The sequence below is a fragment of the Haliaeetus leucocephalus genome, unplaced genomic scaffold (assembly GCF_000737465.1).
Source record: "Haliaeetus leucocephalus isolate CR32 unplaced genomic scaffold, Haliaeetus_leucocephalus-4.0 Scaffold428, whole genome shotgun sequence".
Taxonomy (NCBI): domain Eukaryota; kingdom Metazoa; phylum Chordata; class Aves; order Accipitriformes; family Accipitridae; genus Haliaeetus; species Haliaeetus leucocephalus.
Window position 1 is genome coordinate 564,775 of NW_010972864.1, and position 17,747 is coordinate 582,521.

A 17,747-nucleotide genomic window follows, 5' to 3' on the forward strand; every position below is an offset into this window, starting at 1 on the left:
ACATTTTTAAGAAAGAAAAAAGTTGGGACAGGGAGAAAAACAGCTGCCAGAGAGAGGAGTGAGAACATGTAAGAGAAACAAGCCTGCGGACACCAAGGTCAGTGCAGAAGGAGGGGGAGGAGATGCTCCAGGCGCTGGAGCGAAGATTCCCCTGCAGCCCGTGGTGAAGACCCTGGTGAGGCAGGCTGTCCCACTGCAGCCCATGGAGGTCCACGGAGGAGCAGATATCCACCTGCAGCCCGTGGAGGACTCCACGCCAGAGCAGGTGGGTTCCCAAAGGAAGCTGTGACCCCGTGGGAACCCTGCACTGGAGCAGGCTCCTGGCAGGACCTGCGGATCTGTGGAGAGAGGAGCCCACGGAGCAGGTTTTCTGGCAGGACTTGTGACCCCGTGGGGGACCCACGCTGGAGCAGTGTGCTCCTGAAGGACTGCACACCGTGGAAAGGACCCATGCTGGAGCAGTTTGTGAAGAACTGCAGCCCGTGGGAATGGCCCACGTTGGAGAAAGTTTGTGGAGGACTGTCTCCCGTGGGTGGGACCCCATGCTGGAGCAGGGGAAGAGTGTGATCAGCCGTCCCCCTGAGGAGGTGAAGCAGCAGAAAATAACGTGTGATGACTGTAAACCCCATCCCTGTCCCCTTTGTGCCGCTGGGGGGGGCTTGGTGGAGAAATCCGGGAGTGAAGTTGTGCCCGGGAAGAAGGGAGGGGTGGAGGGAAGGCGTTCTGAGATTTCGTTTTATTTCTCATTTACCTTACTCTGGCTGGTTCCTAATAAATTGAGCTAATTTTCCCTAAGCTGAGTCTGTTTTGCCCGTGACGGTAATTAGTGAACGATCTCTCCTGTCCTTATCTCGACCCGCAAGCTTTTTGTTATATTTTTCTCTCCCCTGTCCAGCTGAGGATGGGGGAGTGATAGAACGGCTTTGGTGGGCACCTGGCATCCAGCCAGGGTCAACCCATCACACAAATTCACTTCTGTCCCTTACCTCCTCTCCCAGTCTATTTTGGTAGTATAGTTTGCCACACATCATCACAGCTGGGAACAAACCTACTTTGTACTCAAGCAAAGAAACTGCATTGTTAATATTTTTAAATGCAATTTAAAAGTAAACAATTTAGTAAATACCCTTCAAGTATTAGTTGTCTACATATAATAAAAACTCATTGAAAAGCATAAAGAGGAATTAAACTTCAATATGCAGAAAACTTACTCACCTTAAGAACTTTGGCATTCACAGATTCTTTCTCTTTGTAAAAAAATCTAACCATCTGAATAGTCAGGTACGCTGGCAAGCGACTAATTTTAGACTATAAAAAAAATTTAGAAAAAGCTATTACTTTAGATATTCACAGATCTTTTATACCTTAAACACAGCTCATCCTAAATTACAGGCTATTCTGGGAACATATTTGTACACAAACACACCAGAATATAACAAGGCCTCCAATTTTGAAGCTCTTGTATAGTACTGTACTCAAAGAAATAATTTTCAACTGGTCTTAAATTTCTTGGTAGTGGATATTCAGATGCTTTATAAACATAAATCACATGCTGTTGCAGCAATAACTTTGTGTTTTGGGACAGAAAATTGACAACAGTTAAAAGAATCATAAAGACAGCAACAAAAGTACCACGCACAGATTTGATATAGAGTGCATTTCTCTGCAGTGTTGGAGAGAGTTTGGTGATTTCCTCTTGAAGACGCTGTTAAAAAAAAAAAAGTAGTAACACATACGTTCATCATAAAATACAGCTTAAAGAAAAGCACAGATAAACAAACCATAAACTAAATGTTGTTCTGCCAACCTCTTCTGTTGCTATGAGCCATTATGACACACAGAATTTTGAAACTCCTTGGCAGAAAGACCATGCCCATTCATTTGTTCAGCTGCAGGCTCATTCCTGAACCCTGACAAAACGAAGTTTCTCTCTGCAGAAAATTTTATTCTACAGAGTAGAACTTGCAACTGGATTTGGTTACGAATTATATCTGGATTTGGTTATGAATGTGTCATGGAACACAACTGAAGAAAATCTGAACTTTCTTGTGACGGGAATATTTGCACATTTCCCAACTCTCAGTCTAAAGCTGACAGAGCTGTTTATAAGGAGACAGGTGGTGGTACTCTGCTTCCAGGGACTCTTCCAAGTTCAGGGAAAGACTGGCCTGGTTAAGTGTTGTGACTCTCTTGCTCCAGGCAGTCCAGCATAAGAATTCTAGAACACCTTTTTTGGCCTGAAAGTGAGGTTTCTTTTTTCATAATCTTTTTAATTTGTGAGCATTAACTATTTTATCTTACTTTTCCTTCTAAATTCTGTCAAAAAAAGAAAAAGTAGATACAAAGATTATCTGAGAACCATGCAACTTGGTCCTGTCCTGTACAAACCAGATCACTGCTTCCATCCCTGCTCTTACACAAATACTCTGCAAGAGCAGTTACTACAAAGGTTTTGTAGTAGCTCCTCTCCTTGCTCCTTCAGATACTCCAGAAAACCCTGAAAACTTAGAAATACATATATAAAAAGCACAGACTACTTTAAGAAGTTCTACTTAAATAAACAGTTTAAAGATGATGTTGTGCCACAGAAAATAACACCCCCTTCAAAATCTGCAAAATTAAATTGAATTGTTCCATCATCTGTTTTATTTTTCTTAACAACCAAAATGCCAACCTATTTTAAAACTGACTTTTGGACTTTTGGGGAATTGTTTACAGCGTGCTTAAATCATGATACTGCTCAGTCTGAAGTGAAAGCCAGCTGAACAAACAAGTAGCAAATTGGCTTGCACTTGGTTACCTGCCTGGGGAAGACCACGTCAGGGTCAAGAAAACACTCTGTTGAAGTCTGTTTTACATCTTCCCACTGACCACCAAAAAAAAAATATCTTGGAACTTTGCAAAGCTTAGACAGCAGATGTCAATTCCAAGTCATAGACTAAAAACACAGGTCATTAGAATTTCAATTAAATAAAAGTTGTAAAGGCTTACCAATTTTAGTCCTGTAAACAGATATTTCACTTCTTGATTGATAAAGCAGCTAAGCTGAAGCAGATTCTCCTTTCCTTTAGTTACTTCCTCTTCTTCAGCTTCTGTACATTTCATGCTTCACAAAATTAAGGAAAACCATCATGCACCAAGAGCTGAACTACTGCTCTAGTGCAAACAACATGCTGAACAGCACAGTAATTTAAGATAAACCTGTGCTTGTGCATCAATAGTACTTTTACTTCTCGTAGTATAGAAAAGATTTGAAACAGCCCTTCCTTCTAACCAGTCTGTTCCTTCGTGTCTAATGACAAGTGGTAGCTGAGGCAGACAGCATACCAAAAAAAGTAAAATAAGTTTTTAATCACCATTTAAGCTTGTGAGGCCTGCTTTGCTCTTTCTTCTCCCCACCCACCCACCCCCCAACCCCCAGGACACAGATCATACTAACTAGTTGTCAATACCAAGCTATGAAACCCTCCCGCAACATTACACTTCACTGTTGTTTACAATTAATAAAACTCTTCTATTCCTGCTGCTGGCCAGACTTCCCATTTCTTTCAACATGCACAGCCTCCTCTCCCTGCCTTGTATCTGTCCACTGAAATTAAATCCATTTCTTCATTATTTTCTACACATTCTTTAATAGTTCTGTCCAACCTCTTCTTTTTCATACTTCAACCCCAATCCTTTTCTCTAATCCACTTCCTTCTATCTAGGTATTTTTCTGACTGCTCTGAATGCATCTATTCTACTAATGCTGCCATAATCACGCTTCAAAGGCTTGCAACATGACTTTTCTGCCAAGCGTCTTCCTCCTGCCATTGACCTATGCATCATTCCTCTTAGCTACTCATTCTTCTCCTCCCTACCATTTCAGGGATAACAAACATCACAATACAGGGAGAAAGATCCACGATTCTTACCTTAAAAAGGGCCTTTACTCTTCATTACTACCAAGCTATGAGGTACAGTACCTCATCTAAGGGGATGTTTCCTTATTTCAGACCAGCAAAACGCACAGTATAATTCTTTCTAAGAGCAGTGGTCAGTTTCACAACAGCCAGGATTTTGGGATGGAGAAATGGGAAAAGAGTAATATTTGGCATGAGATGAGTGCCCCATGTGGTCATATGCTTTTCGTTCTTCCTATAAAAGAAGCTACTAGGAAGTTGTCAGCTGCATTAGTTTCTTATTCCCCTAACAGTCTGCATCTAATTTATTCCCTAAGAAATCAATCAAGCTATCTTTCGTGCATGTTTAATATGCCAAGTATATCAGGAACACTCCTTTACAAGCCGAAAAAAAAGGCTATTTAGGACGGCAATTACTTTTATTTGGATAAAACACGCCAGCATCCTTGAAGTAGGTAACTGGCATTCTTCTCTGGGGAGGGAATCTCATCTTTATAACCAGTGGTTTTTTTCTGTAAATTTCCAATACCATTCCTTCTCGCCACATTGTCCTCTCTCTCATAGTTTATCCAATCTTAACTTTAACTTCTGCATACTCCTGCAATACATCCATCCCTCTTTTCCTCAACACACACCTTTAATTTCTGAACAAGGCTTTTCACCCTCCCTGCACTCAACTGCAAAAGTGTGAAATTATTATCATTCTTTATGTCTTGCCTTAGCCTTTAGGATACGCTGTTTCGAATTCAATGCTGAAGAACTGATCAATTAAACTCTTCTTTTTAGAAGATGCTGGTGTAGCTCCAGAGTCTGTCTGTAAAACAAATTCTCTTATGATGTAACTTTAACTTGCACGTAAAGGCAGTCTTTACAGACAAAATAACCCTATTTAAATTCTTTAAAGCCTATTCCTTCACCTTTCTATAGGAGCAGTTTCTCTAGTCAGTCTGTCTCCTTACACAGCCTAAAAGTTTCAAAAGAAATGCATTTCTAGCATGCTGTTAAAGCCACCTCAAAGCATATTAGCAAGCAAGATTTCAGTCAAAGTCACACCTCCCTGTCCCCCAACTGAAGTATGACTTAAATTTTAGAGTAGTCTATCAGATTCTTGCCACTGCCAAGACTCTCCAGAGAACAGTTTACAGAGAAAGAAGAGAGTCAGTCTGGTGAAGTATTGGGAAAAACTTTAAGTAACTTCTTATCCAGTTGATTAAGCTAGTTGTCTGTTTGAAATAGTAGTCTTGTAGCCAAGAATGCTGTAGCACACTTTTTTCAGAAAAAAAGTTCTTCTGTGCTAAATTCACAGGTAATCGGGGCCAGCTGCTGAATACTCACAGTCACCACCACCCTGGTCCAACACAAGCCTTACAAAGCCCATAGAGAAAGTATTCCTATAGTACAATTCGTACATACCTGACATGACATAGGTAGCAGTATGCTGATCGGACACATCACACGCAAAGCAATTTCACTCACTGGACTATAGATACATGTTAAAGAACTCAAAACAGATAATCCTTAGCAAAAAATATGTGAATCACAAGTACAATATTATAAATCCTAACTCTGGTTAGAGTAAGACCAAAATTACCTCCATAACTGTATCACCTTCTATGCCTTCCAGCTTCTGCTGTAGTACCCTCATCATCTGCACCCAGCACTCATTGGCATCCTAGGAAGGGAACAGAAAATTAAATCTGACTAGTAGCGTTATGATTTAGTAATATTAAACCCATCAATCTCTACACTATAAAACCAAATGTAAGGATGCCTTCACTAAGAATTTCTCCCTATTCCACCACACACTTTCAGAGCTAGCACTTGATATTACAGTCAACTTTTCTACATTATACAAAAGCAAACACTTTACTGGGATAAATTTTCACAGGAGAAGGAAAGTTTTAAAATATTCTTGTTCTCAACTTCCAACACACTATAGATTTTTCAAACAATAAGCTAATAATCGGTCTTTACCTGTTGAAGGTACTGGCCTTGATCGCCTTTCTCTGCAAACTGTGGGAAGGCCATATGTAAAAACTGCAGGAGAATGATAGGTGGGATACTGGAGGAAGTTTTATCCATGGAATCAAACAAGTCTCTAAGAGCTTGAAGAAAAAGTAAGTGAATGCTTTGAGAAGTGGAAAAACAATTCAAACGTGGCAGGAAGTTTAAAAAGAATAGTAAAACAGCAGCAATATTTAAAGACTGATCATTTAACAGTGTCCAATTTCATCTTTCCAAAGCAGGACCAAATTTTCCAGGTGGCATAACAGATGCACCTAAGATCTCATTTGTGAGCATGACTTTGCAAGCGTAGACAGTTCTGAGAGTTTGGCACATAGTGCCTTGTCTTTCCTGGCTGCTAACAGAAATAAAAAAAAGAATTTTTTTTTTGAGCAGTTAAGATTTCATTTGAAACGCATCTGAGGACCAATGTTTTCACAAGAGGACTACACCTAGAGAAACCAGAAGGCATTCACAATCTATCCTCTAGAGCAGCTTAAGCTTCACCAACTACTGGGAAAAAACTTTCATTTTTCCCAAACTAAAATATCTCCAAAATACTCATGCTTAACTTAAGACCCAGGAAAACAAGTATGTGTATGCATATGTGCAGACAGTTCATAACTATGTGCAATTCAATGAATGCTACTGATTGCATGACAATACACATGGCTTGCTTTTTTGCTCCAGACATACTACTATATATGTCTTGTCTACCCAGGTTACAGCATTTTAAATCCACAAATCACTTCAGAGACACCTGTTAATCCTCACAACAACCCTGTGAGGTAGGCAAGTCTGCATGGTCACTAATTTACAAGTCGAGAGACTAATGAATGATACTCTTGAGTAAGTAAATATAGGCAAGATTACAAGGAACCAAGGTCAGTTGCTGCTTGTGTTTAAGGAATATCTTCACTGACCTTGATAAGAGGGACAACTGATATGACACAGCAATTTAAAAAAATGCCATAAGTGTCATGCAGGACAGCATGTCCTGACCAGCTCAGCACCAAAGAATTAACTACAAATTACTTAAACTATTAAGATTCCTAAAAAGCAGAGCTGTCACCTTAAAAAGAAAACAAGGGACATGAAGTAAAGGCAGCGAAAAGGGGAGGGGCAGGCATGGTTGTATAGAGTAACCATTGAACTTACCACCCCAAAATTCGATCAGCAGGCATACCCACAAACTGGACCTTTCCTTCCTTATATTGTTTTGTTTTTCCTTAAATGGACTGGTAGAAATCCCAGTGTCCTGGCCCAGCATCTTAGTGGGGCAATGAAATAGAGTAAAAAAAGAAAAAGTGGACAAGTAGTACCCTTGTTCAACTGTAAGGGGTCTAACTAGAATTCTAGTTAGAACTTGGAGATATGGGGCCATGGTGAGCTCCCACACTGTGAGCACCCAGATCACCACAACAAAGAGTAACTTTCCTTTTGAAGACACTACTTTCTATTTCAGTTATGACATCTGGATCTTTAGGATAAAGGCTGAGACCACTGATAAAGCATCAGCTACCATCTTAACAATAATGCTCAGCCAATAAATCATATTTTAAAATATCAATGAAATACATACTCTAGGAGTATGGCATTACCCTACCATTAAGTGAATCAAAGAACTGTATACTAAAGTATTTCTACACAAAATGATCAAATCAACAGGTGGGTGGAGCCTGCTCTAGGAAGTTCCAATTGCTTCATGCCTACATGCAAAACAGTTAAGAGGTAAGAATGATTTCTATCTAAGCCTAGGTCACACTGGAATATATTTTTCCTAGCATGCAGCTAGGTAATATGCAGAAATGTATGCTTTGCAGTCATGGTCACAATAACCTTGAAAGACATTAATGATAGAGCAAAATGAATCCTCCAGTGCTAGCAGATCTGAAATTCCTAAGGCATATGCACTAAAGAAAAATACGTAGAGCTCTAACTGCAATTTTCATCTGCAGTTAGCAGGAAATCACATACTAGCCTAAAACCCTGTTTTCTACTCTAAACACCAACCTGCAGTAATGTATTGAGCAGAGGCCATTTCTCCTGAAGCTCTTAAGGCACCACCATACCTAAAAGAGAAGGAAAATAGTTTGTATGCAATTAAACACAATTAAGAAGAACAGTCAGGTTTTTACATCATAAAGCAGGCAGCAGCTAGATTTACTTAAATGTATCAAAAGAAATCAATCACCAAAACAGAAGTAACTGAAGATAAGATTTACTCACACTCACCTCAAAGTCTCAGCTATTTTGCAAGCACTGCATGGAAGCAAAGAAAAACTGGCATCCTTGAGACAATAAATAAATGCAGACTGAGAAGTCTGGATACATCACTGCTGCTTCCCTAATCCATTTGCCTCAAAGACTCTATCTATTTTTAAAGAAACTGAGAAAGGGTCTGAATAGAAGCTACCCCATTTCTCAAACATTTGCCACAGCTTCTTCAAGATACATGGAAAAAAAACACCTTCAAGGAGAGATGGCAGATAAAAGCACAGAGATGGAGGGCAGGCTTGCTTCCTCCCTCCACAGCAGAAGCAAAACAGTGAGAGGTGAGACATTTTTCTTGAAGAGGTATTTCCTACACTGAAAAAGTACGGGAGTCTACCTGTATTAGTAGAACTTAACACTCTTCTTTGAATGATTTCTTAATTTACCACCTGCATGAGGAACAGATGGCCTCCTCAAAGCATATAAGCCTTTAAGCAAAAGGACGGTCTCATGCATTCTTTAATCTCAGAGTGAACTCTAAAAATTCTGTCCATTGCTAGATGATGAGCAGGAAACTTTCCCCCTGACATGCTACAAACAGGGAGTGCCCTTGCAGAGATCAACAGAGCAGCTGGTGAGAAATGAACCCATAACAGTAAGCTTTCCCATGTGAGTCCTTTCACCTCTCTCCCACTGCCATATACCCTTCCATGCTGTCATCAGGCAGGGAAGACCAAATAGAGGCTAAGTCTCCAGGGAAAAAGAACACGGCTGCCTGTGTATCTGACTTCCCACAGATAAGGCCACATCTTGTCTGCCAGTTTTATAAGGTACATTTTGACATTTGGTATGTTAAATTTGTCAAATACTCTAATTCAGTGCAGTAACTCAGAGTCTTTTACATCAAAATAAACAGACTTTCCTAAAATGACAACACTGAAAAACAAGAAAAAGCTTTAAAACAGAGTTTCTGTACTTCACAAATAGTTCTCAGTGATAAATAATTAAAGTTCATCTGCTAACAGACTGAAGAAAAATTTATAAGCACTTAAATAACTAGTGTTTACAGTAATCTCAAACATCCAGTTGTGTACCAAGGTATCAAGAAAGCAGTGTATTTTAAAGGAATTAAGTTAACCCAAGATGGCAATGCTCTACCTAATCCTCATATTTTTTAAATACTGATGGTTTTCTCATTGTAATTCATATGGATGACAAATTCAGGCTCACATTGCCATGTATTCTTTTTTCCTCCGATCTTCAAAATTTTCAAGTTTCTCATAGATTCCTCACAAAAAAAACCAAGGCCATTTTCACATTTCAGTCCAGAATCACAACAAAAATTTCAGAAAAGTTATTCTACAATCGGAACAAATGAAACAAATTCCATAAGGGCATGTCTTCTGTTCCCTACATATCCTCATGACAGTAACTCCAGCTTATTCCAGTTTGCTGCCACAGTAACACCAATGGTCCTATCTCAGAGGTTCCTGCGGTACCTCCAAGTACCAAATGTCAGTAACATCAGAATTTCATAGCTGAAAACACATTGCGCAACAAAGCCACTGAAAAAAATACCCCTCAAAGGAACAGGACTCCCATACGATTCTTCTATACAGAACAAGACCATACAAACTAACACCAGAAAACAGGGTTAGGAGAGTTCAGTAGCTTGTTTAAGCATTTTAAGCAAGTCTTGATAGGAACTATGTATTAGCTAGGCAAAACACATTCTCTCCACTAAAAGCCAGTTCCAACAAATACATAGTCTTAAGTTCTTTAAAAAGTACAGACTAATATGGCCATAGGATAAACATTAACTGATCACCATGTTAATCTTGAATAGATTTAAAGAATAACAGATTGTTTTGGTAATCCATACCAGTATTAAGACAACTGTTCCACAAAATATCTATTTCCTAAGCTAAAAAAAAAAAACCCAAACATTTTAATCACGGTATTTTTGTACTGAATCCTACCTTTTAAGGGCCTCTTTAACTTCTGGCACTGAGCGGATACACTGAACCGTAGCGTTCATGTAGCAAGTGTTGCCAAGGTTTGTCAATCCACATGGTAATTCCATCTACCAAAAAATTTACAAGGGTGCTTGAAGGTCTGAGAGAGATGTACAACCATTTTTCTACAAATGCTACAATTTGACATCAATTTCTAAGAATAGGAATGATCAGAGATGCATAAAACCTGGAATATTCCATCAAACTTTATAAAGTTTTCCAGATCCATTTTCTGATTATATTAATCATTTCACCATTCGGTGCTTTTAGAGGACATTCAGGAACACTTTGGGGTTTTTTCTGTGCATGTTTAGTTTAATGAACATATTCTTCAAGCAGGCAGTCATTCAAAAAGTTCAATTATAATCTCATTCAAGTTTTGACCTTAAAATTCTATTTTGGTGAAATTTCCACATGAATGCATTTGTACAAAACACTGATGTTTTAATTAAAATCAGTTTTCAGTAAAACTCTGAATGTGATGAAGTTCATAGTTAGAAACAAAAGCATTATACTCCTCTCCAGAAGTCTGCAACAGATCGTTAATTTGATCCTTTCAGACTAATTGTGAATTTCTAATGTTTTGACAAATGTGAAGGCCAACTAGTAATTAAACTAACCAGTTTGAGAAACAACTATAAATCACAATATAACAGCATTTTTCTTTTCTTTCTTTTTTTTAAATCCTGCATATTTGAGTAGTTGTTTAATGAAACTAGTAGTACTGCATACTGATACCACTTAATTATTTTAGGAAGAGAGAATTTATTTAGCTGTATATTCCATTTTTAATGAATATATACAGTACAGACAATTGAATTTTGATGTATAACAAAATTTGAATCAGAGAAATGCAATGTGACCAACTTTTCCAGAATGTTATCGGACACTGAATCATATCCTTGTTTGCCTCTCAGTTATCTCAAAGCCTGTGTACAGGGTTAGTCTCAAAAATACATAAAATATCCTTCACCTGCTGGTGCCACGGAAAGCATTAAATACTGAAACACAAAACCAGTCCTAAAATACAGATCCATTTTCATACAGACATGCTGTCCTGGTTTTGGCTGGGAAGAGTTCACCTTCTTTCTAGTAGCTGGTACGGTGCTGTGTTTCAAATTTAGTGTGAGAATAACGTTGACGACACACTGGTGTTTTAGTTGTTGCTAAGTAGTGCTTATCCTAAATGAAGGATTTTTCAGTTTCCCATGCTCTATCAGCAAACAGGTGTACAAGAAGCTGGGAGGAAGCATGGCCAGGACAGCTGACCCCAACTAGCCAAAGGGATATGCCACACCATAGAACGTCATGCTCAGTATATAAACAGGGGGGACTTGGCTGGGAGGGGCAGATCACTGCTCGGGCATCAGTCAGTGGGTGGTGCGCAACTACACTGTGCATCACTTGTCTTTTCTTGGGTTTTATTTCTCTCTCTTTTTGTTATATTCCTTTTCATTATTATTATTAGTGTTATCATTAAATTATTATTATTGTTATTATTATATTTTGTTTTAGTTATTAAACTGTTCTTATCTCAACCCACGAGTTTTACTTCTTTTTCTGATTCTCCTCCCCATCCCACTGGAAGTGGGGAGGAGAAAGTGAGTGGCTGCATGGTGCTTAGCTGCTGGCTGGGGTTATACCACAACACATGCATAAAAGTATTCCTGTTCTGCGTGCACAGTTGACAACAGACACGCAACTGTTTGAAATATGACAAAGAGCTCCTAGTTCAAATGACTGATGAGAAAATTAAGCCTTTCAAATTGTAAAAAAGGGAACAACTCAAACAGAAGTTACTTCATTAAAAAAAAAAAAAAAAAGCTTAATTATGCTCTTCCAGACTTCACTCCCATGAAGGAAAACATATAATCTATTCTACTAACGTCAAACTTATTTTCATTTTTCAGAAAGAAACGTTTACCTAATACTACTAACAAGGACAAACAAAACTCCAGACGCACCCCGCCTCAAACAAACCCTAGTTTCGCTTCACAGATATGAAGGAGGCAGGAAATAATTTTGCACATCTAAGAGCCCTTATTCAGGCAAAGTTCAGGACACTAATACAGCAAGGGCAACACAACTTCGTCTTTAAAAACATCAGCAATGCTATTCTTAGAAAATTTACTAAGCTGCCTGCTTAAAGAAAAAACAGCACTAGTTACATGACTTTTAAATTCCGGACTTCTCATCACTGTTACCAGTTGGGTCATCGATGTAAATTTGCATTCCTTTGAGAAGCTAAAAATGCTAAACAGATATTACAGTTTCAAAATCCACTTTTAAGCAACTGCAAGTATTTAAAAACTTGCCATTATCACCATTGTTAAAGGTTTACAAGAAACCAAAGTTTGAAATATGCTTACAGCTGAAGCCAACTGCTCCTCTGTCATGTCTTCGACAAAGACGGGTCGAGCAATTGGCTCTTCTGGAAGTGCATCGGCAGAACCCATCATTAATAAGGTCATCCCCTTGAAACAGAGTAAAAATAGTAATAAATATTTAAGGGCAGTTATTTCCGCTTAAAAAAATAAAAAAACATTAAGCTCTTGACATATTTCAGCTATTTCCCCCAAAATAAACACAATCTTTCTCTTAGTTTGCAGAACTGATACTGCACTGTTGTTTATAAGGGTATACCCTAACCTTCTCATTATCTACAAAGTATGTATTGAGAAAAATTCCACAGCATTATCCATGCTAGACATTTCCACTGAGCCTGGTGAGCTTGCCAGCAGCTGACAACGCAAGATTCCAATCAGGACTAAATTTAACATTCATGGAATACCCCAATGTGAAGTGTTCAGAAAAGCTCCCTTCCTGATGGGCCAATAGGGATCAAGCATCTTCAACACTTCAGTGCAAATATTACTCTTTGCCTTAAACCTTAGAAAATACCTTGGAACCAAGGATAACTGAGCAGCTAAATTCCAGTTTGAAAGAAGCTGCAACATTTGAGCTTCTCGATCGACAGAGTCTCATGTTCTCAAATTCAGAATTCTCTAAACAGAAAAAACTATCCCTCATCTAGAATCTGGGGAAACACTTCAGACAGATGTGGGTAATAATGAGGACCACAGCTCTGAGTTCGGAATTGTTTTTTTCACCTGGAAAGCAACCAGGAAAGCAAAGTGCCATCCTTTGGTCTGGCAAGTTCTGAGGACATTAAACTAATTGAAAAGTGAAAAATAACCAAAACAACCCTGCCAGTTTAGGGATGAGGACTAACATGCGGGGGGGGGGGAGCAATAAAGTTACCCTGCTTGCTTGACTAGCATAAGGGAAAGGAGTTTTTCAGCATTCAGCAGGAATACATACACACAGTAAGATCTATCAAAGTGGGAGAAAATGGTTATCTGGGGCCTTGAAAAAGACAGTGCCAAGGAAAAGGATGGACAACAAAACAGAAAGAAACTGCTTTGACAGTGTAAATAAATCCCTAGAACTTGTATACAACATTATTAAAATTAATAAAGGCAGCTATTAGCATAACAGTATGCAGAAAAGGACAAGAATATTAGGTACTGGGGGTTTTGCTGAATGACTTTGTTACAATAGCTGCAGCTACAGCCTGCTAATAGATGCTTGTGAACTAATTACAAGGGTAAGAGTAATGCTACCTAATTCAATCTGCTCAGTGAAGAACTAGAGTAAAACCTGTACCAAACTGATGTTACAAGATACGTACAGAAATGAAAATGACCAAAAAACCCCAAACAAAAGTCTTTGGGATTCCCTGTTTCAATAGGGAATCATATAGGTAAGAAACACAAATATATTCACTTTTTGTTTTCTTTCTGAACTAGTCAAAGGTATGAATTACCATTACTAATGGTTTTCTTTTTAAACAGCAGCTATTCAGTACAGGAGAAAAAATTTCAGCAGGTTGATAAAAAAAGGAAATAGGCAGAGCTGTAACATCAGCATTTGTTATGTGTTACATTTGTAATGTTTTCCATGTCCGGGAGGTACAAGCACAACAGACTGCAGACAGTGCCCAGGCTTCACGAGCTCTCTCTAAATAACATCACTTATTATTATAGTCACAGATAAGACAACACAGAAGGACCACTAGTCTGACCCAGGACACTTCTTGTAAGAAAGAAAGAAATATTTGCTCCCCCGTAGTTCAGGAAGATGGTATAATTTCCCTACTGATACCAAAAAAGTTTTTTTACAAATCAATGGCAAGAACTTTGTAAGAATGCATAGGTATTACAACTATATAATATAAAATTATTTTTCATCAAGGTCTGATATTTTTTTTTAAAGAGCTATCCATTCAAACAGAAACAAGAACTTTAAATCTTTCTTTAAATGCCAAAACAAAAATCAAACTAGTAAAATCTAGTTATTCCTCAGAACTTACATTCTTTATTTTTAGGTTTCCCCAGTCATCATCCTGTATTTGAAATGAAATAAAAGACAAGTTCATTATCTTGCAGCAAAAGACAAGCAAGTATTTTCATTAATATTAATTATTAATTTTCATTAACATTAATTACGTATTTCTAAACATACAATTGTGTTTCATCCAAGATCCCACAATATTAACTATTTACACATCATCAAGTCTTGTCTGACTAAAATAAAAAGCAGCCAAGTCATCTTTTCAATAAGGTTCTTCACCTGTTGTTCAATGCTGCCTAGATGTAAATAACTTTTTGTAGAAAAGTTGCCTATATTGCATTACACCAATAAGTCTCCAGCAAAGAAGTGCCAGAGAAATTTTTCTTAAACAAGCTAGAAAGCAAAAAGTTGCATTCAGATTCTGAGCATTAAAAAGGAACAGAAAAAAAAACACCAAGCAGAGTAGTGTTTGGTATAAAAGAGTAAAGAAGTGTTTTAAAACAGCAGTGTACCTCCCAACCATTTAGCAACAAATTTTTGCCAGTATTTTCTAGTAGTAGGCAATGAATCATACAGAATTATTTCTGAAAAGTGTACTCAGTTTAATACATACAATGAAAGATCTTCTGGAGGAACACATGGAAATATGGTCATTGCTCATTATGTTATGATGTAATAAAGTTAGAAATAATATAAAAAACCCCACGTATTTCTACCTTCAGAGTTCCTCCTTTAACCATAACCTTCTGTCTAGCTGGCTGAACTCCAGTCAGTGCAAACAACTGGGCTTTGAAGACCATTGGAGGTTCATCAGTGTTAAGCTCCACGCCATCAAATTTCTCTTTTCCCCATTTCACATTAACTGCAAACAAAGTATTTTGAAACTAGATTATTTTCTAATATACAAGAACGTAATTACCAAGATTAAGCCAGTATTTAAAATTCCGGACTGCATACCATCTCAAAAGATTCAGTTTTTAACTCTAAAACTTGTCAATAATCAAGCTAAAGGATACCTTTTCTACAAGGCATCTCAGCCATCCGAACATGCTATTTCCAACAAGTCTAAAAATATCCTACAAAACAATTGTAAGCAACATATATACTGAGAAACTGCAAGCAATAAATGTGTATAACAGCATCAGAAATTCTTTGGGCAAATCTTCACAAAGGCAGCTCGAAAGCAACTCTCCCAATCTCTTGACACTGTTCATTGCAAACAAATTTCTGAAGTAAGTTCAGACATGCGATTCCCGTTCAGTTTTCCATAGTGTTTCCGTTCTCCTTCATGGCAAACAATACCATGTTCTTTAAAAGCAAAACAACTGTTTGACAGCTGTAGTTTTTGGCTACCATTCACGTGGAGCTACATGAGGAGGTAAGTGTGCGTCAAGACAAGACCCATAAAATAGCACACCTCCTGCTTCCTTTCAATGGAAGGTTAACCTCACAGTGCATTTACACCACCATCGCTGCTACCCTCCTCAGTTTTGACAGCGTTCACACAAACAACATACCTGCGTGCAAATACAGACAACAGCCTAGCACAGGTTGCAGCTCCAGAAGACCTGACCCCAGTAAAGGTGCAAGACTCGAATTAAGAAGTGATGTGAAATTTGGTCATGCAAAGTCTAACTTTTGACGCTGGAAATGGGATCACCAGCAGGAAGTTAGGCAGAATGACACAAAGCCACATTAACTTCACTTCAGTAAAGCTGTTACTAACCAAGCAGACAAAAATGCCTGGAATAAACACCGTGTTTCTGAAGAACGGTTACACATCTTTGATCACTTCCAATCACTACCACAGGTACACAAGGCTATTTTAACAAGCTGCAGTTTTACTGAAAATCTGCAAAATACAGCACGCAGTCATATCCTATGTGCACAGTAAGTGGCTGAAATATCATACTTTAAAAAAAAGCCATATCCTTCCTTCTACCTGAGCTTCAGTTTTTACCTGTGCTTTGGTTTTAAGTAAATACTCTATGGCAACGCTAGGGTTTTTTCAACACAAAACTCTTAAAAGTCATGATTTGAAAAAACCTCCCAAGAAGGTTCAAATTTCAGATGTATGCAGTGTTTGTGACAGGTAATAAGAATAATCAAAACTTAAATCTAAATTAGCCTACAAAGCAACTCAAATTACTGTTTTTTCAGTATTTCTAGCAGAAAGCACCTTCTGATTTGCCCAACCCTCTGGGGTTTTTTTCAAAACAGGTTTATTATTTTGCATATTTAAGACCTACCAAGCACAAGACTTTTCCCATTTTCTGGGAAGACGACCCACTCAGTTGCTGAACAGATCAGCTGCACATCCTTTTAAGTTTTGCATTTTTGAACAGTCATGCATCCACCACTAAATACACAGAGGATTTAGCAATTATTAGTCTGCAGTGTCACCGGTTTTGACAACTCAGCACTCAAGAGGAGGAAACCGAACAGCACGAGGACCTTCTCTTCAGAGATCGTAGCCAAAATTTCACCAGAAGTTTCCAAAAATAAAAAATATTAATTTGAAAACAATGGAAACTAAGAAAAAGAATGGACATACTTCCTCCACTGAACAGAAAACATAGCTTATACGGATGTGCTAGAGTTCAGGAAAAGTCCTGTTATACTGAATCAGGGATCCCAGTTTGCCAACCACAATTAAAACAGGTGAAAAACAGGGACACAGCCGCATACCAAGTCCTCCTACAATCCGTTCCTCACGTACTAAAAAGCCCCAAGAGGCCAGACCTGTGAAACATAAACAAGGCAGTAACTGGTCCTGGAAGCGTCACTGGAGGTTTTGCTCTTGCAGCCTTCATTAGAAACTTTCCTTCACGGCAAGGAGGGCGAGTGGGACGCGACACAACCTAAGGGAATTCTAACTCCTCTGGTTTCCACTAGGAAATAATGGGTTTAAAAGAGCGGATACAGAATTACGGCTCACTTGACAGGCAGCAGCACGTATCTTCGTACAACACAAAGATAAACCAAGAAGGGGCAATACCGAGGAACGACGGCAGGCGATACGCGGATGACACCCGTTCGCACGACCGCGCCTGGCCGCAGGGGCCCTCCCGAGCTCTCCCCTCGCCCCATCCGGGCCGGGCCGGGCCGACACTTCCTCTTCCTCTTCCTCAGGCGGCCAGGCCGCCTCCCGGGGCGCTTGGCGCCGCGGCCGACACGTGTCGAGGGCCGGCGGCAGGATGGCGGGGCCGCCGGAGGAGCCTCCCGCTGCCCCTCGGGCGGCACCGCCCGCCTCCCCCCG

At 39.0% G+C, this 17,747-nt stretch overlaps 1 protein-coding gene across 1 annotated transcript in view; it reads right to left on the minus strand.

Annotated features, from left to right (window-relative positions):
- The window catches only part of USP14 (ubiquitin specific peptidase 14 (tRNA-guanine transglycosylase)), a 21,859-nt gene extending 4,281 nt beyond the window's left edge, over nucleotides 1-17,578 (minus strand). Inside the window, exons 1-13 of the mRNA XM_010574406.1 lie at nucleotides 17,427-17,578; nucleotides 15,951-16,005; nucleotides 15,205-15,372; nucleotides 14,508-14,540; nucleotides 12,505-12,609; nucleotides 10,100-10,203; nucleotides 7,920-7,978; nucleotides 5,877-6,007; nucleotides 5,494-5,574; nucleotides 4,637-4,716; nucleotides 2,992-3,106; nucleotides 1,640-1,705; nucleotides 1,216-1,308 (exon numbers count right to left, since the gene is read on the minus strand). Coding sequence (XP_010572708.1) covers nucleotides 1,216-1,308; nucleotides 1,640-1,705; nucleotides 2,992-3,106; nucleotides 4,637-4,716; nucleotides 5,494-5,574; nucleotides 5,877-6,007; nucleotides 7,920-7,978; nucleotides 10,100-10,203; nucleotides 12,505-12,609; nucleotides 14,508-14,540; nucleotides 15,205-15,372; nucleotides 15,951-16,005; nucleotides 17,427-17,578 — 1,242 coding nt within the window. The remainder of the gene's footprint in view (nucleotides 1-1,215; nucleotides 1,309-1,639; nucleotides 1,706-2,991; nucleotides 3,107-4,636; nucleotides 4,717-5,493; nucleotides 5,575-5,876; nucleotides 6,008-7,919; nucleotides 7,979-10,099; nucleotides 10,204-12,504; nucleotides 12,610-14,507; nucleotides 14,541-15,204; nucleotides 15,373-15,950; nucleotides 16,006-17,426) is intronic.
- Between the last annotated feature and the right edge of the window lie 169 nt (nucleotides 17,579-17,747).